The following is a 24273-nucleotide window of genomic DNA, read 5'->3' as shown; positions in this document are numbered from 1 at the left end:
CTATTCATATATATATGAATAGACATTTTTTTTTAAATCGGGGCCTAGAGAGTTAAAATGTTTTGTGTTAGATTTACAACTTTGTGACAGCACTACCAGGTATAATAGGAGAGGTTTTTTTTTTTTGCTTCTGCTTAGTGTGGTATTGATCTCGGAGAGCCATTAGAAATCACTCCTGGCCATCTCAGTCCAGTTTAATTTTGCTTACCCTGGAGGGTCTGAACCCATGATCAAGGGCCAAAAATTTCAAGTGTATTCTTGGCTTTGGCCCTATTCCTGAGTAGCATTCGGGGAGCCTACTCTTATTTATTGGTTTCTTGATTGCTAAAGAAGTAGTGGTCATACATAATTATTTCATGTGGAAAATTCCACAGCTACAGATTTAAATATGGTTTAATTAACACCTAAGCTATAAGAGGATTTATTATGATTCCTGGATATGAGATGTCAAATTTTGAAGTCATGCTCTAGTAGCATTTTGGACTGTAGAGAAATGGAAACTTGTTAATGTTTTAAAAGCAACTTTCCTTGTGTTTGGTCAGTAATAATAACTTTTCAAACCTAGTTATGATCTTTTTACAAGAAAATGGAGTATGAGTCGGGTTGCTGCCATTCTGAACCTTTAGTACTTCACAAAGTGCTGGAGGTACATGTTTACTTTTCCTTCCAGCGCCTTTATCTTGTTGGTGCATTGAATTTTAAAGGGTGTACTTGAGCTAGTATATGCTACTTAAGAAGAGAACACCCTCTTACAAGTAGTTGATGGAAAAACTCATTAAAATTCTATGTTTGTGGCTCTTCTACTTTCCCTGTACTCTCTCTGGAACACTCTTAGAAAAGAATTATTAGGCTAGCAATAAGTCAGAACTTCGGTAATGACTGGGGTATGGACTTCAGACAACCTGCCTCCCCATCCTCTTATTTCATCTTGGCTCGACTCATGACACTTAAACCCAACCCTGATGCCAAATAGAAGGTACATGAAACCCTCTTTCCTCAGCCTGTTGTGTCTGGGAAAAACAGAGCTCACCCCGAATCTTTTGTAATCTGTGGCATCCCAGAGTGAGTCTTTATCACAGACTTTAAATATAGTCTGATCACAGACTTTAAATGTCATTGAGCAGGCCCTCCTACAACTTGCCTGATCAAGTCACCATCTATACATGAGTTGTAGACAGCTTGTCAGGGGGAGCCCCCTACCTCACATGGAAGTAGGCTCTCTATTCAGAAAGGTATAACTGTTACTGAGCAAGAAGGCAGGCAACATGAACAGTTGTTATTCATTAACAATAGCCGGAGTCATGAACATCCTATTAAAGACTCAGAATTTCATTTGCTCATTAGGGAGAGCTGATGTAAGCAGAGGAATAATCTGGGCAGAGCTATACTTTTAGAAAGTGAATTTGGAAGTTGTGTGGAAGACAAGATGTAGCAGATTGGATCAGGGTAGGGAAATCACATGAGAGACAACTGCAGAGCACCTAGTGAGGGATGCTGAGGCCCCCAGTGTAGGTGAGGGAAGCACTGAACCCCGGGTTCTTAACTCTGACAGCTCATCGTGGTTACCTCAGCATTTATGGATACCTGGGACCCATGCCCTAGAATTCTGATGCAGTTAGAACAGGGTCATTTTTGGACCATTTGATTTTTAAATACTGCAGAGTTGATTCTGCTATGCTGACAGAATTCACATCTGCTGTAATAGTAGCAATGCATAATTACTGAGCCCTTAGGTTGTGCTGGGCTCTTTACATATGGTAATTCATTAAATCCCCTATGAGATACATGCTGCTTTATGCCCAATTCACAGATGGGGAAACTAAGCACAGAGAAGTGAAAGTCAGTGGCCCCAGATCCCATGAGTCAGTGGGAGAGCCAGGATCAGAACCCAGGCTGGCTGATTCCAAAGCTTTGCTAAAATAGGATTTAAAAACAAACAAACAAACCTGATGTACTGTTTTATGAGAATAACATGAAATTAGCCAGCTTTTCCCAAAAGATACAGTGATATTTTCAAATTTATAGAACTCAGAAGTCACATGTAGGATTTTAAAAGAAGGTGTATGCTTAAAATATTAAATTACGGGAAAAAATTATTTATTTTAAAGTTATTTTTTTTCTGCTTTCTGAGCCAACCCAGCATGCTTTTCCTGGCTTGTTTTCTTTCTACTGCTACCAGAGGAAGAACAGAAAGATGATGTCATTTGATACTTTTCCCCCTGCTGAGTCAATAAAAGAATAAAATAAAATATTTCTTTAATTCAGGAATTCCTTTAAGGACACACAAAAAAACCCCCCTAGTTTTCAGTCATACGCATGATGTCTGTTAAGAACAGAAACATTTTAAATTGCTTAAAGAGGAGAAGAAAAAAATTAAAATCATCCATGCCATCACCATCCAAAGGTAACCATGTTAATTAACATCCTACCAGGGGTCTTCTTTGGTACTGGCTGAAAGTCCTTATTTCATTGGAGGTAGAAACTAGACATATTCATATGGCTTATGATGTTCCTATATTCAAACTTCGGATTACCCACTGATAGAAGAAACTCAACAAAGTTGGAGCAGTTCTGATTCTATCCCTTAGTCCCCATTTGTGTGGCAACTTTTATTTCCTGTGACTTCCCTGGTGAGTTACCGGCCCGTGGCTAGTGCACCTTGTGGCCATTGAAACTGCACATGGCGCCCAGATGTCCTGGGGAACGTGTGGAAGGGAAGGAGGGTACCTAATAGGAGCAATAAAAAATTTCAGTGCTGTGTACCTGGATCGCTGATTTCGAAACTTGTTCTGATTTCAAGCTGTGACAATCTTAATACGAGGAGAAAAATTAATTTTGAGAACTTTGTGTTTTTATAAATAACTGTCAGCAGACTTCTGTTGAATTTCTATCTTGTGCAGGATACTTGACTAAAATTGTTCCTGCTAAGAGCATCAGTGACTTCCTTTTGTTAAAGCCAGTGTCACTGTCTTTCTCTCTCTGCCTCATTTTATCCTTTGACTCCTTCCAAAGATTCACTCTTCCCTTAACCTCAGGATGGCTCACTTCTGTGGTTTTCCTTCTCTCTCTCCGGCCACTCCTTGGTTTTTTGTTTGTTTGTTTGTTTTAACAATTTTCTCATCTACCATCCCTCCTGCGAAGATTGAGTCCTCAAGATTCTGACTTAAACCACTTACTCTCCCTACTCTGCCCACTTTCCTAAGCCACTTTCCTGGCTCTGTTGTTCACCTTTCATGTGATCAAGATCCCAAATAGTACATCTCTGGCCCAGATCTCTCTCCTACTTCCACTTTCAAATCTCCAGGTAGCTAGAGGGGTCTCCATAGACATGTTTTAGACGTAGGCCCAATGTAAGATGTTTGAAAACCTAAGCCATCTCTCCCTGACCAGTGTTGCTCCATATCCTGCATTCCTAGTCTCAGTGATAGTACAATTATCTAAACAAAAATCTCAGTTTTTCCTTAACTTCCACCTGTTCCTCATTCTCTGTGTTTAAGCATTTACAAAATTTTATGTTCTCTGCCTCCTTACTGTATCTCAAAATGATCAGATCCTATTTATCTTCATCACTACCTGATTTTTAAATGTTAATTCCAGTATAATTAACATATACTGTTATATTAGCGTCAGGTGTACAATATAGTGACTCAACAATTCTATACATTACTCAGTGCTCATAACAAGTATACTCTGAATCCCCTATCACTACCTAATTTTTAATGGCTTAACTTAAAGATTTGTTTCAGCAGAGAGCTCTTTCCCAAACTCTGTTCCACAGTGTATTCTACACAATATCAGTTTGAGGAATGGCCAAATAAGTTTGAGGAATGTTGCATACCACCATTCTCATCTTGGCAATTCACAATGAACACGAAGCACGAAAATCCTGCAGAAAAACAGTTTGCTTGTTTAGCATTCTCATTAGCCTCACCCTACTTTTTCTGTGGACAAATTTTAAATGTCTTGCTTCCACTGTATAGATTGGGCCAAGCTTGTATAGGATATGAGGTAAGGAACATGCTCATTTTTCTTCCAAATATTCATTTTTCCTATCAACATTTGTTGAATAGTCTCTCCTTTCCTTGCTTGTTTATGGGTCTTCCTTTATCATATATTAAATTCCTAAATATCTTGGGGTATGTTTTAGAGCTGACTTTTGGCTTTTTTATTTATTTTTTCAAGATCTGCAACAAATAATACCTTATATGTTAAAAAAAAAAAAAGTAGGAAGGGAAAAATGAAGGGGAGGAAATTGGAGGGGGAGACGAACTATGAGAGACTATGGACTCTGAGAAGCAAACTGAGGGTTCTAGAGGGGAGGGGAGTGGGGGGATGGGTTAGCCTAGTGATGGCTATTAAAGAGGGCAGGTATTGAATGGAACACTGGGTGTTATACGCAAATAATGAATCATGGACCACTACATCAAAAACTTATGATGTAATGTATGGTGATTAACATAACATAATAAAATTTTAAAAATTAAATAAATTACATTAAAATTTAAAAAAAAAAAGGATAGGACATCTCTTGGTATTTTGATGGAAACCGATCTGTATATAGAATACATCATCTTTCATAGCTAAAGCCATGCCTTAGTATACCCGAGAATCAGATATGAGCTCTGCAGCAATAAAATTGAGGCCAAGTGAGTCCTCAACCATGAAGTCTGTTGAAGAAATTTTTGCGCTGGGTAGGAAGTCAGACTTGAGGGGGTATTCAAAGTGTTTTGGTAATTGGCTACACCATTAGCAGTTTAAATGAGCAAGGGCTGTATTCTTCCCACCCCTCTTTTCCAATCGACAAAAGTGATGGTGTTTAGCAACATAAGGTTAGTCAAGGCTCAGTTTTCAGTCAGATATACTTAGAAACCTGTTCATACTTGTCTTCCTTTGTAATGCTCTGGTTTCAGGAGACAATTTAGTAAAATTACACCTGAACTACTTAAGATTATAGAATTAATCATATCTTGTTTTTTTATTGTGTCATTCTTTATTTTAATAATATTTTCAGGGGTGGCACAGTCGGTTGAGCATCCGACTCTTGGTTTCGGCTCAGGTCGTTATGTCAGGCTCATGAGATCGAGCCCCATGTGGGGCTCCATATGCTCAGCACAAAGTCTGCTTCAGATTCTCTCTCCCTCTGCCTCTCCCCGCTCATGCTCGCTCACTCTCTCTCTCTGTCTCTCTCAAATAAATAAATCTTTAAAAAATATTTCAGACATTAAAACATAGCCATAATATTATAATCACACCATAATAAAACATCATCATCAAGAATTTAACCAGTATTCATATTTTCCAAGTATCTCATAAGAGTATTTTTAACTGCTAGTTTCATCATTTTTTAATATTTGAGGCATTAAAATAATTATTCAAATGATTTATCCTTAATAATAGCCCATGTCAGAAATAATAATAACAATTTCGACTTTATCTTTTTTCCTTTTCTACTTGAACAACATTCTAAGTATATTAAGAATTCTTAGATTACATCAATTTTTCTCTAAGTCTCTATACACATGGAACCTTTTTTTTGTGGTCAAGTGGTCTTAAGAGTCTTCTGGGATAAGTCTGACATTTTTCCATTTTGAGATTTGTTGCTTCTTTCATCATGCTTATAGAATTTTTGTTTATCTTTGCAATACAAGAATTTTACCTACATACAGCTAGATTTGCTTATTCGTTAGTATTTACTTCCTGATACATGATAAGTACTTTGATATAAAGATTTAGTTTTGATTTTCATTTTTCAGAAAAAAATTTTATGATCTATTTGAATATTTTTCTGTTTTTCTCTTCTATTTTACTTCTGTTCAGGAATACCCATTATATTTGCAAGTCCCCTGTTTATTTGGCATATATATTTTTTTCTCAAATACTTTTTTAAAGAATTCATTATTGAAGAATAATTAACATACAGTATTATATTAGCTTTAGGGGTACAAGATATTGTTTTAGCAATTCTATACATTACTCAACACTCACCATGATAAGTGTCACCATACAGTATTATTACAGCATTATTGACTATATACCCTATGCTGTACTTTTCATTTCCAAGTCACATTTTATCTTGAGTTGCAATTTTTAATTGATATAATTGGAATGAGCAGTGACCAGTGAATTTCTTTTTACATGGTTGTGAGGCTAATTCAGTTTTTTGTTGTTGTTGTTGTTTTGTTGTGCTCACGTTGATTAGCCTATTTTGGACACCTAGAACCCATACTTTAGGTAGATGATGCTATGGTCCCTTTCAGTTCTATGATTCTGTGACACAGTATATATGGAAATGTCCTAGTTTCCTTGGGGGAAAGCAAACACAGACATATTTTTTATATAAAAGAATATCTGGATAGAGAAACTCTAAAATGTTACTAGTGGTTATAGATGCGTGGTGGAACTTTGCTGGGTGTCTTCTGTTCCCCAGATCCATTCTGCACCCTGTGCCGGACCCTGGGGAATGACCAGTATAGACTGTAACTGTGGGCTTTCTCCCCTACCCTCTGGTTTCTGAATGGGTTCAGCCAATGGAGAGTCATAGGAGATTGGAGAGAGAGTGGGGGGTGGTACTGAGATATTGATTACCCAGCCATTTACTTCCAGAATTGCCTTGTGCTGGCCCAGTCCCTCCACAGAAGGTCACAGTTCCTCTCCAGGAGGGCTTCTCCATTTGACTCCTGGGTTCTAGTAACCGCTACGTCCCTGTGTCCTTTGAGGCCTGTGGTGATAAGAGCCCCACTCTTCCTAGCCCCATCACTGACCATGGTGATTTCCCTTTGTCCTTCCCAAAGATAGTAGATCATTGACTGAATAGTCTGCTGTCAACATTAGGATCTAAGTGCTTGCTTAAAGAAATGCTGGTTGCTGTCAGTTATTTCTTGGCTAAATGGATGTGCACTTACTTTTTGTTTTTAGATCCAAGAGTTGAAGACTGGTTCCTCATGTCCTCACCTCTGCCACAAACGATCATCCTGGGACTCTATGTCTATTTTGTCACTTCTCTAGGACCAAAGCTCATGGAGAATCGAAAGCCTTTTGAACTCAAGAAAGCGATGATAACATACAATTTTTCCATAGTTCTTTTTTCTGTGTATATGTGTTATGAGGCAAGTGTCTTCAGTATTCCTAATGGGAGAATTTTGCCTGAATCTTCCTGTTTTTCTGTCATTATGTTTCTTGTTATGATTATAATGGTAACACTGAGATTTAAGGAATTTTAGAAATTTAGCTAAAATTCTTGCCAAAAAATTGTTATATATGGACCTGATATTGAACTATTTAGAGGATCTCAGTATAGTCTACCTCACAAGTAGTGAGAAAAATTAACATTAAGTCCAGGAACTTGCACACAGCTAATCTTAATAGATGATTGAATGAATCCGTGTTAGTTTTAAGGCAACTCATACATGGAGAAATTAAGTAACTTACTCAAAGTAACATAGCTGGTTATGGGAGGACTGATATTTGAATCCAGGTCTGTCTGACATTGGGAGCTCATCTTGACTCTGTAATGAGTTATTATCATCATGGTAGGAACCTTGGATGAGCTGTAAGATGGTAGACTGTTTAGGTTTGGTTTAGCTAGGCCTTGAGGGGACAGAGAATTTAGACTCATAGAAAGCAGTAGGTGAGGGAGGCTGTCCCTTGTCAGTAAGGGAGATAGGAATCTTCCAGGACCCAAGAGTAGACTCGTAGATTCTCTCACCCACTGTGCTATTAACAATCTTCACCTAGTCTCACTTACCTGCTTTTCTGGGATTCCTTGCTTCTTTTCCAATATCAGCTGGCTTCCTCATCTTCTACTCCTTATTTACTTCTTTGCAGTAGAGCTTGTGCTTCCTTCCTCATAACTGGAACTCTCGAGGGCCCACCATGACCCCTCTGGCCCCTCTTGACACTGTGACCTCTCCACATGCATCCCTCCAACTTGATTCCTGCTCAGATCTACCTGATTGAGTCACCTTATTCTGCTGTAACCTCATGTCTCACCGGCCCCCCCTCAAGTCTGGACTTACCTTGCTACCTTCTATTTCTTCTTTTATTACCAAAATTAACTACAGGCTATCATACTATCCCTTCTGGATCATGAGTAACTGAAAGGGAAGGAGGAACAGAGGTAGGGAGCCAAAAAAAACCAACCAAACAAAAAAAACATGCTCTTACCAAGTTATGACAGAGAGGAAATAGCCCATAGGACCATGTTAAGCGTAGACCTAGAGGCCAGGAGACTAGGGGCTAATTAGTATCAGTTATGCTACTAACCAGCTGCCTGATTTTTGAGCAAGTTACTTAACCTCTCTGGGCCTTAGTTCTCCCATTTTATAGAATCAGGATTAAACCAAATTGTTTCTCACATCCCTTTACGCTCCGTGTCTGATTATGTCATTCAGTGTAATGTCCCTAAATATGTTTCTCGGGGGAATTTAATTATAGCCGGTAAATTTGGGTTCCTATTTTAGCAAATACAATGTAAAAGAAGTTGTGAAAATATCTGAATTTGGCAGTTTCTGTCTCTTATTAATCACTCATACTAGAGTTACTTATATGCCAACGTTGGGGTTGATTACCTGCCAAATATAAATTATTGCTGTTCTTCTTGATAGCCTGAAATATAGAAATGTCAAAAGCTTCATAGACTATTAGAATGTTCTTAAACTTAATATCAGGAAAGCACTAATTTCCACTCTTTTTTTTTTTTAAGTTTTTATTTATTTGACAGACAGAGACACAGCAGAGAGGGAACACAAACGGGGAAGTGGGAGAGGGAGAAGCAGGGAGCCCAATGAGGGGCTCGATCCCAGGACCCTGGGATCATGACCTGAGCCTAAGGCAGACGCTTAACGACTGAGCCACCCAGGCGCCCCTCCACTATCTCTTTAAATTTACAAAGAGTTTTGGCAGCCGGTCAGCATGTCATCTCCAGGACACTGAACACATCACATGGTTTATTGGTAGAGCACAATTGCATTAGATATACAGAGGAAACACCTCCACTTATGGATGTTAGGGAAAATATGAACAAGATGAAAGGGAAGTCCATAGACTAAAGGAACCCACAGGCCTTATTGTAAAGCAATGGTTTTGAATGTGCTAGTTAATTGGCACCAGTCAGACATCAATAAAGAGAGACTCGTGAAGATCTCACAGAAGGCCATGTCACAGAGCTTCTCCTGTTCAGCTCAGTCCTCATTTGGGGTAGGGTAAAGTGGAGAACCAATCATGCCAGTTACATAAGTGGACCTTCGGTTTTACTTGCAGCAGCCAGTAGAGGTCTGAATGGAAGAGAATAATGACGCTCACTGACAGATGAGGATTTTGTAGAATTAGCTGTTTTTCTACCACATTCCCTTGTTCCTTTGAGAAATATTTGTTGACTTGTTTTTGTAAGTCATTTTTCTTACCCATAAAATATGTCTTATACTTTCCTGAATCTTAAGATAATCTTCTTCAAGATATCATCATTTATCAAGTTAACAATGGGATTAAATATCTTGTGAATCAAGCTAGGAGCTAGATCAGGAAAGGATGGTGTGATTTTTGAATACCACAGTCTAAACAGTTGTTCTTTCTCTTTTGTTTCTTTTTGTTTTTCACCAACAAAATATCATTCTGATAAATCTCATAAATTTTGGCTTTTAAAAATTAATTTATGGTAAAGTTTTCATTTTAGCTTTAATAGTGATTAAAAACAGAAATTTAAAATGTGCACTAATGGCAGAAAATGATGTAACCATTATACTGAGAAAGAAGACATTCCATTTGTGAAAACAGGATGTCAAAGAAGAGCTGATCATATTGTCAGAACACTCAGTTAAGCTAACCATTTAATATATACATTAAAATTAGAGCCCTTAGCTTTTCATTTTCAGATACTGTTTTATTTTTTTTTATTTTTTTTGGAGTTTTTATTTGAATCAGATACTGTTTTAAAAGAACTTCCCACCATCATACTAAAAGAATGTCAATATAATCTTTGAGTTAAGGTTCAGATAACAACAATAGCCTCTTTCTTGTCACCACTAGTCTAAGGTCACTTTGTGGGTGTGCTGGAATTAAGGCATGCCAGATTGCACTCTTCTTGTTAACGTTTTTGTCTCTTACTTGTCACGTGAATCCAAACTGAACTAGTTTCTGAGTCTTGTGTTTGATCAATCTTGATTTTAAGAGCCATAGACTACCACTTCACTTTACACGTACTAGCTAAGGACAGGAAAACCCAGTGTGGCAGCCACTAATAGTACAGTAAGGAATTTTGGTTTGCCCATTTATTTATTGGCTGATGGAGAAGATTAGAAATTACCAGAAAAGACTGTTTTCAGACTCTGTTATTCATGGGCATATATAGATATACATATATGTACATATACTGGCATATACCTGCCAGTATTTGCTATCTATGCAAAACACTCCCAGCGTTTCCTTCTCCGTGGACATTTGAGTCAGAACACATTTGATACAAGTAATATATAGCTGTATGATTTTGAAAACGCCTGTTGTTTTATCAAGCCGAGTTCCCAGTTATAATTGTTCTAGCCTGCCTTTTCCTCTGCACTGCATGCCTGAGTCAGCTGAGGTTGTGGTAAAGAGACACAATCAAATGTACCATTGTTGTAGCTGTTGAGCAAATTCTTCCTTCTTTAATATACATGTGCTCTCTTACAGTTTGTGATGTCTGGCTGGGGTACAGGTTATTCATTTCGATGCGAAATTGTTGACTACTCACGGTCACCTTCAGCATTGAGGGTGAGTTTTTCTTTGGAAAAACTTGTAACTCAAATGTTAAAACTTTTAGACTCTGTTTTTTTTTTTTTTTAACACTTAATGTGAACTCAGAAGAAGCAAATGACACAATTATCAAATTACATGGCCTGAGAGAAAAAAAGCTAAAAATTATCAGAAAGAATCAAAGTCAGGGGCATAGTTTTCTGTTAAATGAAAATTGGTGCTTTTATTGTTTAACTTCCTGGATTTCAAAATAAATTCATATCTGGTTCATCAAAAAATTAAAAATAGAATTACCATATGATCTGGCAATTCCATTTCTGGGTATATACCTAGAAGTAACTGAAAACAGGGACTCAAAGAGATATTTGTATACCTGTATTCACAGCAGCATTATTTGTAATAGCCAAAAAGTAGAGGAAGCCAAATGTCCATGGAAAGATGAATGGGTAAAGAAAATGTGGTCTATCCATACAATGGAATATTATCAAGCCTTAGCAAGGAAGGAAATTCTGACATGTGCTGTAGCATGGATGAGACTTGAGGACTTTATGCTAAGTGAAATCATCCGGGCACAAAAAGACGAATATTGTATGATTCTATTATGTGAGGTACCTGGAGTAGACAGATTCAGGGACAGAAAGTAAAATGGTAGTTGTCAGGGGCTGGTGGGGAAGGGAGATGAAGAGTTATTGTTTAATGGACACAGAGTCTCACTTCTGCAAGATGAAAAGAGTTCTACAGATGGATGGAGATAGTGGCACAACAGTGTCGATGTACTAAATGCCACCAAACCAAACACGTAGAAATGGTTACGATGATAAATTGGGTTATGTATATTTTGCCAAAATTAAAAAAATGAAATTTTCCTCCATATAAAAAAATAAAATAAATTCATATCTATGTGTGTTTCTGCAGATGGCACGCACCTGCTGGCTTTATTACTTCTCCAAATTTATTGAGCTATTAGATACTGTGAGTATGTGGTCACCACATTTGGTGAATGTTTGATGTATCACTAGAAGCAATAAACTGCTCGAGTTCAGTTGTCTGATAGCTCTGGTTATCTCTCCACTTCAGGCAGACCTCCTATTATCTTTTACCTTTTATTATCAGTAGTTTTAGAGCATAGATAGGATAAGCCTTTTTTTTCAGTCTTTTGCCAATGCCAAAAGGTTTTCTTATGTATCTACCACCTGACTAAGATAAGCATGTAACTGTCGCTGCAAAACTGCATCTTTATGGAGATGGATGACAGGTGTTTGGGAAATCAAGTTCACGAAGCAAAGAGCAGAGAACATTTACTTTGGGTTCTTTCGGTATAAACCAAAGCACTATGTCAGCCATATTCCTTTAAGAGGATAAGTGCTTCAAAATTCATAAACTTACATTAGGATGTTATCCCTGGGATATTAGTAATTTAGGTAATATCAAAACTAACTCCAGCTGCCTTTCTCAAGTTTATGCTGATTAGACCTTTTCTCTTCCAACTTAAGGTCCTGTTGAGGATCAACTCTGGATTTGGGTGATGGGCTCTGGGAGAAGCCAGTGTCATGGATTAGGGTCCTTGATGAGAGGAGAAAGGCGTGTACTGTTTTCACAGTAGCCTAGGAAAGCTGGATATTTATCATATATTTGGGGCACGTAGGTCTCAGATATCTGGAACCAGTTCTGGGTCTAAGACAGACAAGTGTCTTCTCTCTTCAGGATACATATTACCATTACATATTACAGAATAGATATTTCTTTTCTTTCTGCTTAATTATTATTTTTTATTTAAATTCAGTGAATTAATATATAATGTATTACTAGTTTCAGAGGTAGAGGTCAGTGACAGACTACATATTTCTTGCAGCAAATCTCAACATGCTTCACCTTCTCAGCTGAATAATCACATACTGTTAGAATTGGAATGGGCTTTAGTGAGCATAGAATACAGTGGTTCTCAAACTTGGGCTTGCCTTAGAATCACCTAGAGGGCTTGTTAAACACTCAGACACCTGGACCCCAACCCTAGAGTTTCTCATTCAGTCTGTTGGGCTCAAGAAGTTGCATTTCTTTTAAGTTCTCAGGTGATGTTATTGCTGTTGGTCCAGGGTCCACACTTGGAGACCCCTGCTGTAGTTCACTGGTTCTCAGCCATCATAGTACAGGAGCATTAACTGCATTAGAAAAACCTCCAAAACCTGGGCCCCACCTCCAGAGATTTGGTGCCAGGTGGTCTACAGTTAAAGCCTAGGCATGGCTACTTTTATAAAGCTTCTTGGACACTGTAATATGCAGCCAGGGTTGTGAACCACTGATCTGGGCCAGAGTTCTCAATCTGAAAATAAATCGAAGCCAGGAAGGTAAGTAACTCACCCAGAGGAATGCCACTACTGCTTGGGACAGGGACCCCAGAGAGTTGGTCTGGGGCTTTTTCATTACATGGTGCGGCCATCTTCCATGTGCATAAGTAAATGCATTTTAGCTTCATTGTTTCTGCTTTGCATGTTCTCATTTCCGGGTTCCATAAGGAAACTGTTGCTACCTCTATGTCCTTCCCTAAACCACATTTCTCAAATACCATTATGGATACTTTTGTTTGTGTTGCTGTGCTTAGTCCTATATTTAGAAGTCTGACTCATCACTGGCATTCTGAATTTTAAATATTTTTTGAACACTTAATTCTGCTTTTGAAATTTTTTTGAAAAAAATTTCCCCCTGCAAAAGCCTTCTTGTTCTCCTCTTTGTTTGTCTGTAGGGTTTCTGCAAACCACAGATACATTCAGTCTGGATGGTGCCTTTGTTCCTAGGCCACTTCTTTTCTCCCATCCTATTTCTCCAAATCCCCTCGAATTTTTCCCTTTTCATCTTTCTTTACTAATGATATGCTAACTTTTGCTTTGTTGCAAGTCCTCTTTTCAGTTTGCTTTATCCCTTATCTAAATTAGTAGGATGTCTTAGAGAGCAATATAGAATGATTTCTGTCCTAAGAATTGAGACTCTGTGCTTTCCCATATACTTCAAAATCCACATGGATGTTTTCCTGCCAGTAACGTTTCTTTCAATAGTATTTGGCTATGTTCTTCACTTTCCATTTTTGATTTTCAAATCTGCATACATTTTCTTTAACACCTTTTTATTGATTCTCCTATGACTAGCCATCATACTTAAGTTCCTTCATACTAATTAGCTTTTCAGCTGCCCCTTGGAGAATCAGCTGCTTCTATGAGCATTCTCTAAGGCGGCCCTTTTAATGCAAATTATGATGTGAAATAGTTTGTACTTTGCCAGTATTTTTGTAGATAAATCAGTAGCTCAATCATTGCATGATTTTCTATGAACTTGATTTTTTTAAAATTATTTCAGATCTTTTTTGTTCTGCGTAAGAAAAATAGCCAAGTGAGTTTCCTGCATGTCTTCCATCATACCATCATGCCATGGACCTGGTGGTTTGGAGTCAAATTTGCCGCAGGTAGCCAAGGGAGAGTTGGGCTCATGTGTTATAAACTATTACATTTCTGTATGTTGTAAACACAAATTCTGTCCTTAAATGTGATTTAGAAGAAACTCAAAACATCAAAAGATGACTTTGATCGAACTTCTGACTTTCATTATTACCTGAAACATAAATGTAAGACTTTAACCTAGATCCCTTCATTCTTTAGAGACACATGACTTTTGGGTAGTCTTCTACCCATATCCTTTAGTTAGTTTGTTTGGATTTTACTCTTTTCCCATATAGTTCTATTAAATATCATTAAATAAATAAACAGTAAACAAATAAAATGGTAGAAGCCTTAGTTTTATAGAAATATAGTTAGATATCTATTCCTTAATAGGTTTCCAGAAAGTTAGAATGTTTCTCAAGTTCCAGGCTTCTTTGCATTCAAAATTCCAATAACTGATACACACCTCATCCCTTACCAACTCTTTAAAGATGTGTCAAATTGTGGTTGAAGGATATTGTTTTGATTTTTTTGAAGTTGAAACTGGTTTAAAGCAAAAGCTTGGCGAACAGCCTCTTTTGTTCCTTTGATTTGGCTTTATGCCTCTGAACATCTAGAATCAGAAAAAACAGGGTAAGTAATTTTACCCTATCATGAAGTGTTAAATAAATGATGACCCCAAGGACATATACTTATTAGCAGACATTGGTTGGGAGATTAATTAATATGAGTTTCCTAAATTTGAGAAGTCTTTGAGTAGATCTGCAGCCCATGTTAGACAAAGCTTTAAAATTTCTGTGAAGAGCTTATTTATATTAGGCATTCTGACTTTGTAGGACAAAAAAGAGAAACCACAATTGAGAAACACTTGTTTAAGTTTTAGAGTCTCTAAGCCTGAGGAAAAATCCTCATGTCTCAGAGCATGAGAGGGCATGAATAAGCCATTGGCATGAAAGAGATACCAGAACCTAGAGGAGCCAGAAGAACTGTCCCTACCATGGCCTGTGGGCATCAGATTTTCCAGTATATGAGGTGTTTCCTTTTCCCAAATTGGCATTTGTATGTTGGACTTTTAAAAAGTAAATGTCGCTGGTTTTTCTGATAATGTATGTTAATGTAAAAATGTAACTCACGTTATGATAAGATAGTCTCATCTGTGTCCATTTTACAAATCAAGGATAGCCAGATTATTTAATCTCCATTATTTTACTTCTCTTTATGTGTTTATGTTTTCTCTCACATGCACATCAGTTCTCTGTATAGTGATATTCATTGACATCTTATTTGTGTTGGCCAAAAATGGGAAAATACCTAACCATCCATTAATAAAATGGTTATGAATTCTTGTGTATATATAATTGTGAAATGCAAATGATACCGATAGACATTTAGTTCGTCTTCTCTTTTAAGCAGTTTGACTCCAAAATTATCAGAAATAGGTGTCTATTCTATTTTAAAGTATGCTAGAAAAAGTTCTTTCACACTCTTATAATTTATTTATTCAGATTTCTTCTCTGAGACCAGAATATTACATCACAACACTGAAAAATAAATATAAGTAGGAAAAAGATTGGGAGGCCTTACCCCAAAATACAGTGACTTAGAGGGACTAACACAAAAAGTGCTTTCTCTCTCCATCTTTATCCTTCTCTGTACTTTCTAATTTTTCCATATTGAATAGCTGTAAGTTCTATAATGGGAAAAATGAACTTTATTTGAAGAATAGAGTTGAGCATTTTTCTAATGTCTATCTTTGAGCCCATTGATAGTCTGACTTCCATTTTCAAACAAGCATTGCTTTCAATAATGAAAATTTAAACATGAAACTCCTTGGTTTTTAATGTTACCCTGTTTATGGACATCAAACACTTTGTAGCAGGTTCATTGTCCACAGCTTAATCCCTCTTCTGCTTAACAAAATGTAAATACTTTCTTCTGTCATATATTCCATGAGTTGGCATTTCTGTTAAGTCTTGCACGTGGGATCTAGTAAATACTTGTACACCTAATATTTATTTAGTGACAAGTACAGCAATAAGAGTTGAGATATTTCCAGAAATGTGGTTTGGCATTAGCTTTCATTCCTGTAATGAAACTGTCCAGTTTACACTGTTCTTTCAAAAATTTGAGCACAGCTAATCTCTATCTAGTATTTAATTTCCTGTTCGCCTGATGCACAATTCTCTGGCATAAAAAAGCATTCCAATTTTTCTTTGGAATATGATGCAAATGTTTCTCTGGCAGGTTTTTATATTCATTATGCACATACTCCCTTCCAGAGATATGGAGAATTGTGGTAATTACCCAGGTGATTCCTTTATTTTTCTAAAAAGGAATAAAATCAGATGGTACTAATTGCAATTTATTTGAGATGTTAGCTTTGCAAAACTATTGTTGTAAAGAAGAAAGCGGGCGCCTGGGTGGCTCAGTTGGTTAAGCGACTGCCTTCGGCTCAGGTCATGATCCTGGAGTTCCTGGATCGAGTCCCGCATCGGGCTCCCTGCTCGGCAGGGAGCCTGCTTCTGCCTCTGACCCTCCCCCCCTCTCATGTGCTCTCTCTCTCTCATTCTCTCTGTCTCAAATAAATAAATAAAATCTTAAAAAAAAAAAAAAGAAGAAAGCAAGCTTAGAAAATACTTTATCAGGAAAGCCTTCCAAAGAAGATGTGAAAAGCATTACTAATTAAAATGTTCTATGAACAAACTTATTAACATATTTGAGAAAATAATAACTAGACAAAATCAGCAAGTTAATTTTATTTGATAGCTGATTTTGATTAGTAATCCTTACTAAAAACCCTGTTAGCTACACTAGTGCTTTGTTAAATTCCTGTCCTTAAAATCGTCATTTTAGGACATTTAAATAATGAAAGATTCTGGATGGAAAATAGTCTTCTACCAAAAAGTGGGACAGGTATCTTAGTGAGAAAGGCTCTGATGTAGTTTGTTTCCTGTGTGTTTATATAATCATAAGACATAAATGGACATGAGAGGTATTTGGCTTAAGTCCCTGTTAAGCAGCTTGACTCCTAAACTATCAGAAATAGACAACTAGTATATTTTTAAATCACCCTAGAAAAGCTGTTTTCACACCACTATAATTTATTTATTCAAGTTTCTTTTGGGAAAAAAGACTAATCCAAATGTAAATAATAAAAGGTGGGAGGTTGTTAATAAGCTTCATTAATTCAGTTTCTTCTGATTTGAAATTTATGATAATTAAAGAATTGGCTGCAATTTTATTTATTCTACTTAGAAAATGCATAAATGAGGCACTGGGGGAATATTTAAATTACTCAAAAATAATTATTTAAAACACGTTATTTTAAAGGAGTACTTTAGCAGTGGTAGTATCTAGAAGTATCTGGAATTTCTGCAATTATGAATGCTTATTAAAATGTAATTAGTTTCTACTACGCAACAATTTTTATTTTGCTTTAAACTTTCTGTAATACATAGTGTTTATGAATTTGGTCCCTTTTCTAACGTAATTCCACATTTTGAGGTTTCACTTTATTTCTGGAATTAAAGAATACTGGAATAAACAAAGTAGAATATTTTGGAGAAAAATTTAAATCCCAGATCAACATCACTAAGCTGAATCAGGCTATACATAAAGAATGCATCTTCTTCTAGATTGTGCCTCTTAGGAAAAATGCTAAGGAAGAGTGTTTTGGTTTTTTTCTCCTGCTATCAGCTAGTCACCTTGTTACCCCTTCCACTGTACTACAGGTCCAGCTAAAGATAATTGAAATGATTTTTGCTTCTGTTCCCCCAGGGTTCTTTGCTTCTACTATAAACTGAATGTGATCAGTAGGAGATGTAGTGGTTAGAAGAGGAAAATCAAGATAGGAAGACACAATTGATAATAATCAAGTGGAGGCAGTAAACAAAGATGGCTTAACAATTAATAAAAGTTTATTTTGGAAGAACAATAATTATTTTTAAATAATTAAAGCAAACTTAGCATAGCCTACTAATGAAAGCCAGTGGTTTTACTGCCAAAGTTTTATAGCACAAGAGAATGGATTGTGATGCATTCATACAGTGCAATACTATAATACTACACAGCATTAAGAAAGCAAACTACTAATATGCACAGCAACATGGACAAATCTTAAAAAAATTATGTTGATTGAAAGAAATTAGGTCCAAAAGATTATCCTGTATAATTCTATTTATATGAAGTTTAATATCAGGCAAAGCTAATAGTTGATGATAGAAATCAGCATAAAGGTTACATTGAGAGGGGTATATTCTTGGAAGGGGGACAAAGGAACTGTACGTGGTGTTGGAAATGTTCTATATCTTGACCTTGGTGGATGGTTATGTGGGTGTATACCTATGTACACAATCATCACTTAAGATTGCATTTGTGTACTTTATATATGTGAACCCTCACTAAAAAAAATGAATTTGATTACTATTATTAAGCATATACCATTTAAAAAAATAACTCAACTTAGTTTGTTAAAGTGAATCCAAATCAAAAGACCATCTTAAGGTTAAGATATAATAATAAATAAAGGCATTGTAATTTATTTTTGAAGATGTGCATCTTACATTTTACTGAATGAATATGTTATCCAGCTCCCTCTAATTTGGTAGCTGTTTAACAAATTGATGTTGTATGTGTTTTTCTTTCTACTAAAATTAAAGAAATAGTTATTCTAAAATCTCAGTTCAGACAAAAATGAATCTCATTTTAAGGAACGTTACCTCCATTTTACAATAATTTTATTTTCCAGGTGGTTTGGGAACATTCCATGCCCTTCTAAATACAGCTGTACATGTAGTCATGTATTCCTACTATGGGCTATCTGCAATGGGACCAACCTTCCAGAAGTATCTGTGGTGGAAAAAATATTTGACATTATTACAGCTTGTGAGTAATTAATTTTCTTTAAAACCAGATATAAAACTAAACTGGAGTCATTTCTCTTCCCTGTGAATCAGAATACTAACTAAAGAACAAAAGTTACAAAACAATAGGAATATAGAGTGTGTGGCCCCTATATTGCATCCCATCATTATCCTTTCCATGTTATTTAAACTCTTGTCAAGAACTATGTTGAAAACAAAGTTTATTTAGTAGCCAAGAGCCTCAGACCATTAAAGCAGAATGTGTATCTTTAGGCCATCTTTATAGTATTTTATGCTTTTCTATAAAATAAATATATTTTATTATGATCAAGATAATCTGAAATTTATTTGAACTGCAGCAGGCATAATATTAAATTAGAAGTTAGAAATTCCATATTCTAGATCTAAATGACTTTGAGGGAGGCAATGTAACTTTGAGGGCATTACGAGTCTTCCTCTATGCCTGCCTCTAAGTCTGTTTTTCCTCCGAATAGTAAACATACATGCAGATGAAAGAGGTAGGGGCCGGTATATTGTATATATTGACAGAATTGACAATGCTCTAAATAACCAAGTGTAAGGAAATAATGAAATAAATTATTTTAATTCCTACTTTGCAATATTATGAAATCAAGAAAATGATTCACAGTTGCTTTCTTTTTAAGTATTTTTTTCTAATTGTAAAGTAACATATGCTCATCGCCGAGAAATTAGAACATCTAATTAAGCAAAGAGAAAGAAAAATAAGCATAATTCCACATATATGTGTATACCTCTTGCATGATTTGCATTATACTGCATTGACAATTTTGTATTGGGCTTTTTTTCCCACTTGCCTACTCTTAAATGTTGTAAAAAATTTTTAACGATGTGGCAAAATACTAAAATAGAAGAAAGAATAGATATTTATTATCTCGAACATGTTGGTTATACACAAACATGCCTGCTTCAGATATTGAAGGTGTCACCGAGACTTCCAAAGGTGTCATCTTTGTGTCTGTAAAATGAGAGAAATAAGGGTAGCTACTGCACAGGAAGGTCATAGAAGTTTCTTAAGATGATGCAAGGAAAGTTGAGGATGATCATAAAAGAAACTGTGAAAAGCTTAACTATGGTTATAACTGGAAGATTATAGGTAATTGTTATTTATTTTTACTTATGGAATTTTACTTGTCTAACATTCCCACAGAGCACATGTTGCCTTTTAATCAGGAGAAGAAAGATATGCAAAAAATCTGGACATTAGCCTGGGAAGTGTTCCTCTTAAGACTGTGTAGAATGTTCTGGAACAAAGAGCCCTTGGGCATTACAAGGAAGGTCATCAATACTGTTTTACTTCTTACAGACTCTCTGCTGCCATTGGTAGGATAGATTTTTACCCTGATATAACTGTGGGCGACAAGTGGCAGATACCAGGACTCAGGCGTGCTTTGTCTCCTACAGAATTGCTAGGGCTCTAATTAAGATGTTTGTATTTCCCCAAAATTGAAATACCTTGTCTAACAACAAGACAGAATATTTGAAACTGAAACTCTTCTAGAAAATGAGGCCATAAGATAGTGGTCCCATGTGTATTTCATCAAGGCAAGGACTCAAGACAGAGACTTGCCAAGAAAACTTGCTCTGATGGTTCTTTCTCTGGGTACGAAAGGCCTGCTGCCCTGCACCGCTCCCGGGCCATTTATGAAGGGCCGCTGGAGTTGTACAGTTGGGCAGGACTGAATAGTGGATTTCGACACTGTCCCACCCACTCTCACACCCATGGAGGCCAGATTTAAAGATAAAATTCCCTACCGAACAGTAGCCTAGATGTGGTTGCAGAGTGTTTAAGCATAAGCAGCCAAAGAATGCATTAAATGATTGCTCCTTTGTGACTTCATATCTGAATAATATTTTTCATTCTTTTATCTGTTAGGCCCAGTTCATTATTGTCACCATCCACATAGGCCAGTTCTTTTTCATGGAAGATTGCAAGTACCAGTTTCCAGTCTTTCTGTACATCATTATGAGTTATGGGTGCATCTTTCTGCTGCTCTTTCTCCACTTTTGGTACCGTGCTTACACCAAAGGCCAGAGGCTGCCCAAAACTTTGAAAAATGGAATCTGCAAAAACAAAGATCACTGAAATGCAAGCACGACATGAATCTATGAATGAGACTGGTATCTTACTTTCTTTGACAATCAAGAGCTATTTCCATGTGAAGTGCATTTTGTATATTTTTCAAAACTAAGAGCTTGTATTTTTATGATAAGTTATTGGAGCTTCTGATATTTGAGAGCCCAAAGATCCCAGATAACAGAGTCTAATTAGAGCCTAAAGCAGGAAGTTTTTCAGCTGCTTTTAAACCTATAAAGGTTTTATTTAATACATTTTGTTATAGTGAAAGGAGAATATGAAACAGTAGAGTACTTTTCAAAGAAGTCCAGTATAGATGAAAAAATATCATGAGATATTTTGACCGTAGACAGAGATCCATGCCCTACTATAGATTCCTTCTGCCAGCTCTGAAAACCTCGAACTGAGGGTTTTGGCTTTGTTGCTTGTTGATTATATTCAGAAGACACTATATTTATTCTAAAGTTAAATGCCCATTCTAAAGAGCTAACACTGGTGAACATTAAGTGAATTTTTGATAAGTTGTCATTTAACATCACTAACAAAAATTTTTAATGGATCTCTTGTGTAGCCACTACCAGCTTTACTGATAAGACTTCCCTACAACATTTTTGTTGTATATACTGTTTAAAAGTAACAATTCTTTTGGTTAGTACATTCATGCACTTGACACTAAGTTTAAGTTAATATTTTGAAAACAAGATGATTTGTTCTGTGGCTTAACAAGCACTGTGCTATTACTATTTTGCAGTTAACTTTGTATATTTCTGGAAAGAGGTGAAATTTGTCAATGGAAAAAGTACTCTGTAGTTCAGTGGGAAAAATCTCTTGTCTGTTGTATTATAATGTCACTTTCTCATATTGTTGTGGCTTAAAGGATTATCTTGTTAAATATGTATTGGTTAGATATATAAATGTTCATGCAAGTACCCTTAAATCATAAGTGATTTCAGACCTCCCATTATACACAGTTTCCGGAGATGGCTTAGAGTCATTTGTGAAGCAACTGGAGGAAAATGATGGCACAGAAATTATCCAGAGACTGTTGGGTTTTGTAGGGGTCTCTTAATAAAGAGAGAAAGAGAGAGCCTATTTAACAGTTGTTATAGATACACTGCATGGAAAGACATTTCCCAGAATTATGAATGAATGAATGAATGAATGAATAGCCTGGATTTCTTTTTTTCAAAACTATAAACTATATAATGAAGACCTGAAATTCATTTTGCCTACTTTTGTTTTTTCACAATTCCTGCTTTCTAAAATTCTCTTGTTCTCACATTTTCTTGTTGGCAAACCAAAGCTACTGGTCAATAGAGTTTTGTCCCAGAAACAATGATATTTGGACATTTCTGAATTTTTCCCTATTGCTTTTCTTTCTTGCTATATTTATACTTGATTTTGAAGGACTGCTTATGCTTATGACTTTAAACAATCAGTACTTATGGGTCTCAGTTATGTAACACACAGTGATAGCATCGTCCATCAGAGCCTGAGTTTTTCCTCACTGTAAACCCCTGTAGTTCGATGTGTCACCCCAGGCATTTAATCTATACCATGGCCTTTTCTCTCACACTTACCAGATTTATAATGTTACTTGCCTTTAAGTGACTTTTACTGATTTCACTTGCTTACCATATGAGAAGACAAGATTTGATAAATGGGGGAAATACCTTATTTTTCTCAAGTAAAAAAAAAAAAAAGCAGAAAGCAGAGCTAAAAGAACAGCAGTTATAATGTATTTCTCGGAGGGCCTCAGTGTTCCCAAACTGTTTTCCTGTTTTGGCTCTTCACATCCAACCTGCACTAAAATGAGACAGTGGAGTTTGTGCTGTTACACACAAAATTCCTGAAGACCCAAGAAGGGTAAAGACCAGAAAGAAGCACAAAGAGAAGAAGATGAAACAGGAGAGTTTGGTTTTTGCAATACTTTCTGTCTTGCATTGTACAACCTCTCCTAACCTCACTGTAGGCTTTAAAATGTCTGACTTGCCTATGAACTCACAGCAGCGCGTGATGGAACTATGCTCTAAATTATGTGAATAGAAGTGGAGAGCTGGAATGTTACATGAAAAGAAATCACAGCTAACAAAAGCATCCCCCGTGTAAACATCATTAGATCAAAATGCATATCACTGGATGTAGGATATGCATGGACAGTATTTTATTAAAGGGCTCTGTGGGTCACATAGAGTTTCTATTGGGGTTTCATCCACTTTTCAGGACTTTATTGCCTTTGGGTCTGCCTACCTAACAAATAAAGAGACCAGTTATAAAATCTGGTTTACGACATGAAGTTCTATGAATCCTTGAAAACCAATGTCTACTGTAAAATACAAATACAAAATTTTAAGTCTCTATGGGGCATTGCCAGTTTACCGTCTTAATTGAGTTGAATTCTTAATTGAGTGGACTACATTGTTACCTAAATTATAAAATTATGAGTTTATGTTTCCTCAATTATCTTATTTCTGTTAAATTTTTAAAGACTATGGAAACCTGTGAATATTGTCAAAGTTGTGTGTGTGTGTGTGTGTGTGTATTATAATAAATTTGTGGTAGTGTGGGTGTATGTGTCTTTTATTTTGGAATATAACTGCATATGTTTGCATGTGTAGGTGGTTTTAATCCTGAATACTCATTTAACCAAAGCATTTTACACATTTGTTGCACACTTGGTGTATTCAGAGCCCCTGCTAGATATTAGAGTGATACGAAGATGCCTCAGAGATAGTTGGGGCCTCCTGAAACTTACAGACTGACAGAGGAAGCTATGTCATAGGGCGGCGAGGGGCCATATGAGTGAAAGTTCTGTCACTTAGAAAGCAGGGAAGGCTCTATGAAGGAATTAGAACTTGTGTGTTTAAGATGTACGGAACTTCAAAATGGGTGGTGGGTTAGTGGGCAAGGTATTGTTAAGTGAAAAGAAATAACAAATTCAAGGTCTAGGGGAAGGAAGGAATGGCCAATAGACCAAATTAGAGGAAGGCTTCCTGCATTTGATACAGAGAGATGAGACCAGAAGGGGAGGTGGGCTCAGACCTTGGAGGCACTTGGCTGTAGTATCTGGGCTTGATTTTCCAGTAAATTGAGAGCATTAAATGGTTTTTGAGAGAAATGAGGTTTGATCTAAGCAGTACCT

The 24273-nt window shown here is 36.5% G+C and overlaps 1 protein-coding gene across 4 annotated transcripts in view; it reads left to right on the top strand.

The window, feature by feature from the left end:
* The window catches only part of ELOVL7 (ELOVL fatty acid elongase 7), a 75991-nt gene extending 52292 nt beyond the window's left edge, over positions 1-23699 (top strand). For 3 of the 4 annotated variants that reach the window (XM_035014482.1, XM_035014484.1, XM_035014483.1), the window contains 6 exons: positions 6916-7106; positions 10663-10743; positions 11641-11697; positions 14074-14179; positions 18901-19037; positions 20931-23699. In XM_035014482.1, the coding sequence (XP_034870373.1) occupies positions 6916-7106; positions 10663-10743; positions 11641-11697; positions 14074-14179; positions 18901-19037; positions 20931-21140 (782 nt within the window). In that variant the 3' untranslated portion in view covers positions 21141-23699. The remainder of the gene's footprint in view (positions 1-6915; positions 7107-10662; positions 10744-11640; positions 11698-14073; positions 14180-18900; positions 19038-20930) is intronic. The other variant, XM_035014485.1, reaches the window with a different exon arrangement.
* The last annotated feature ends 574 nt before the right edge of the window (positions 23700-24273 follow it).

This window comes from Mirounga leonina, unplaced genomic scaffold (genome assembly GCF_011800145.1).
Source record: "Mirounga leonina isolate KUSES-001 unplaced genomic scaffold, KU_Mleo_1.0 Mir_168, whole genome shotgun sequence".
NCBI classification, from domain to species: domain Eukaryota; kingdom Metazoa; phylum Chordata; class Mammalia; order Carnivora; family Phocidae; genus Mirounga; species Mirounga leonina.
Note: the sequence above shows the minus strand (reverse complement) of the source record. Positions and strands in the feature narration are given on the sequence as shown.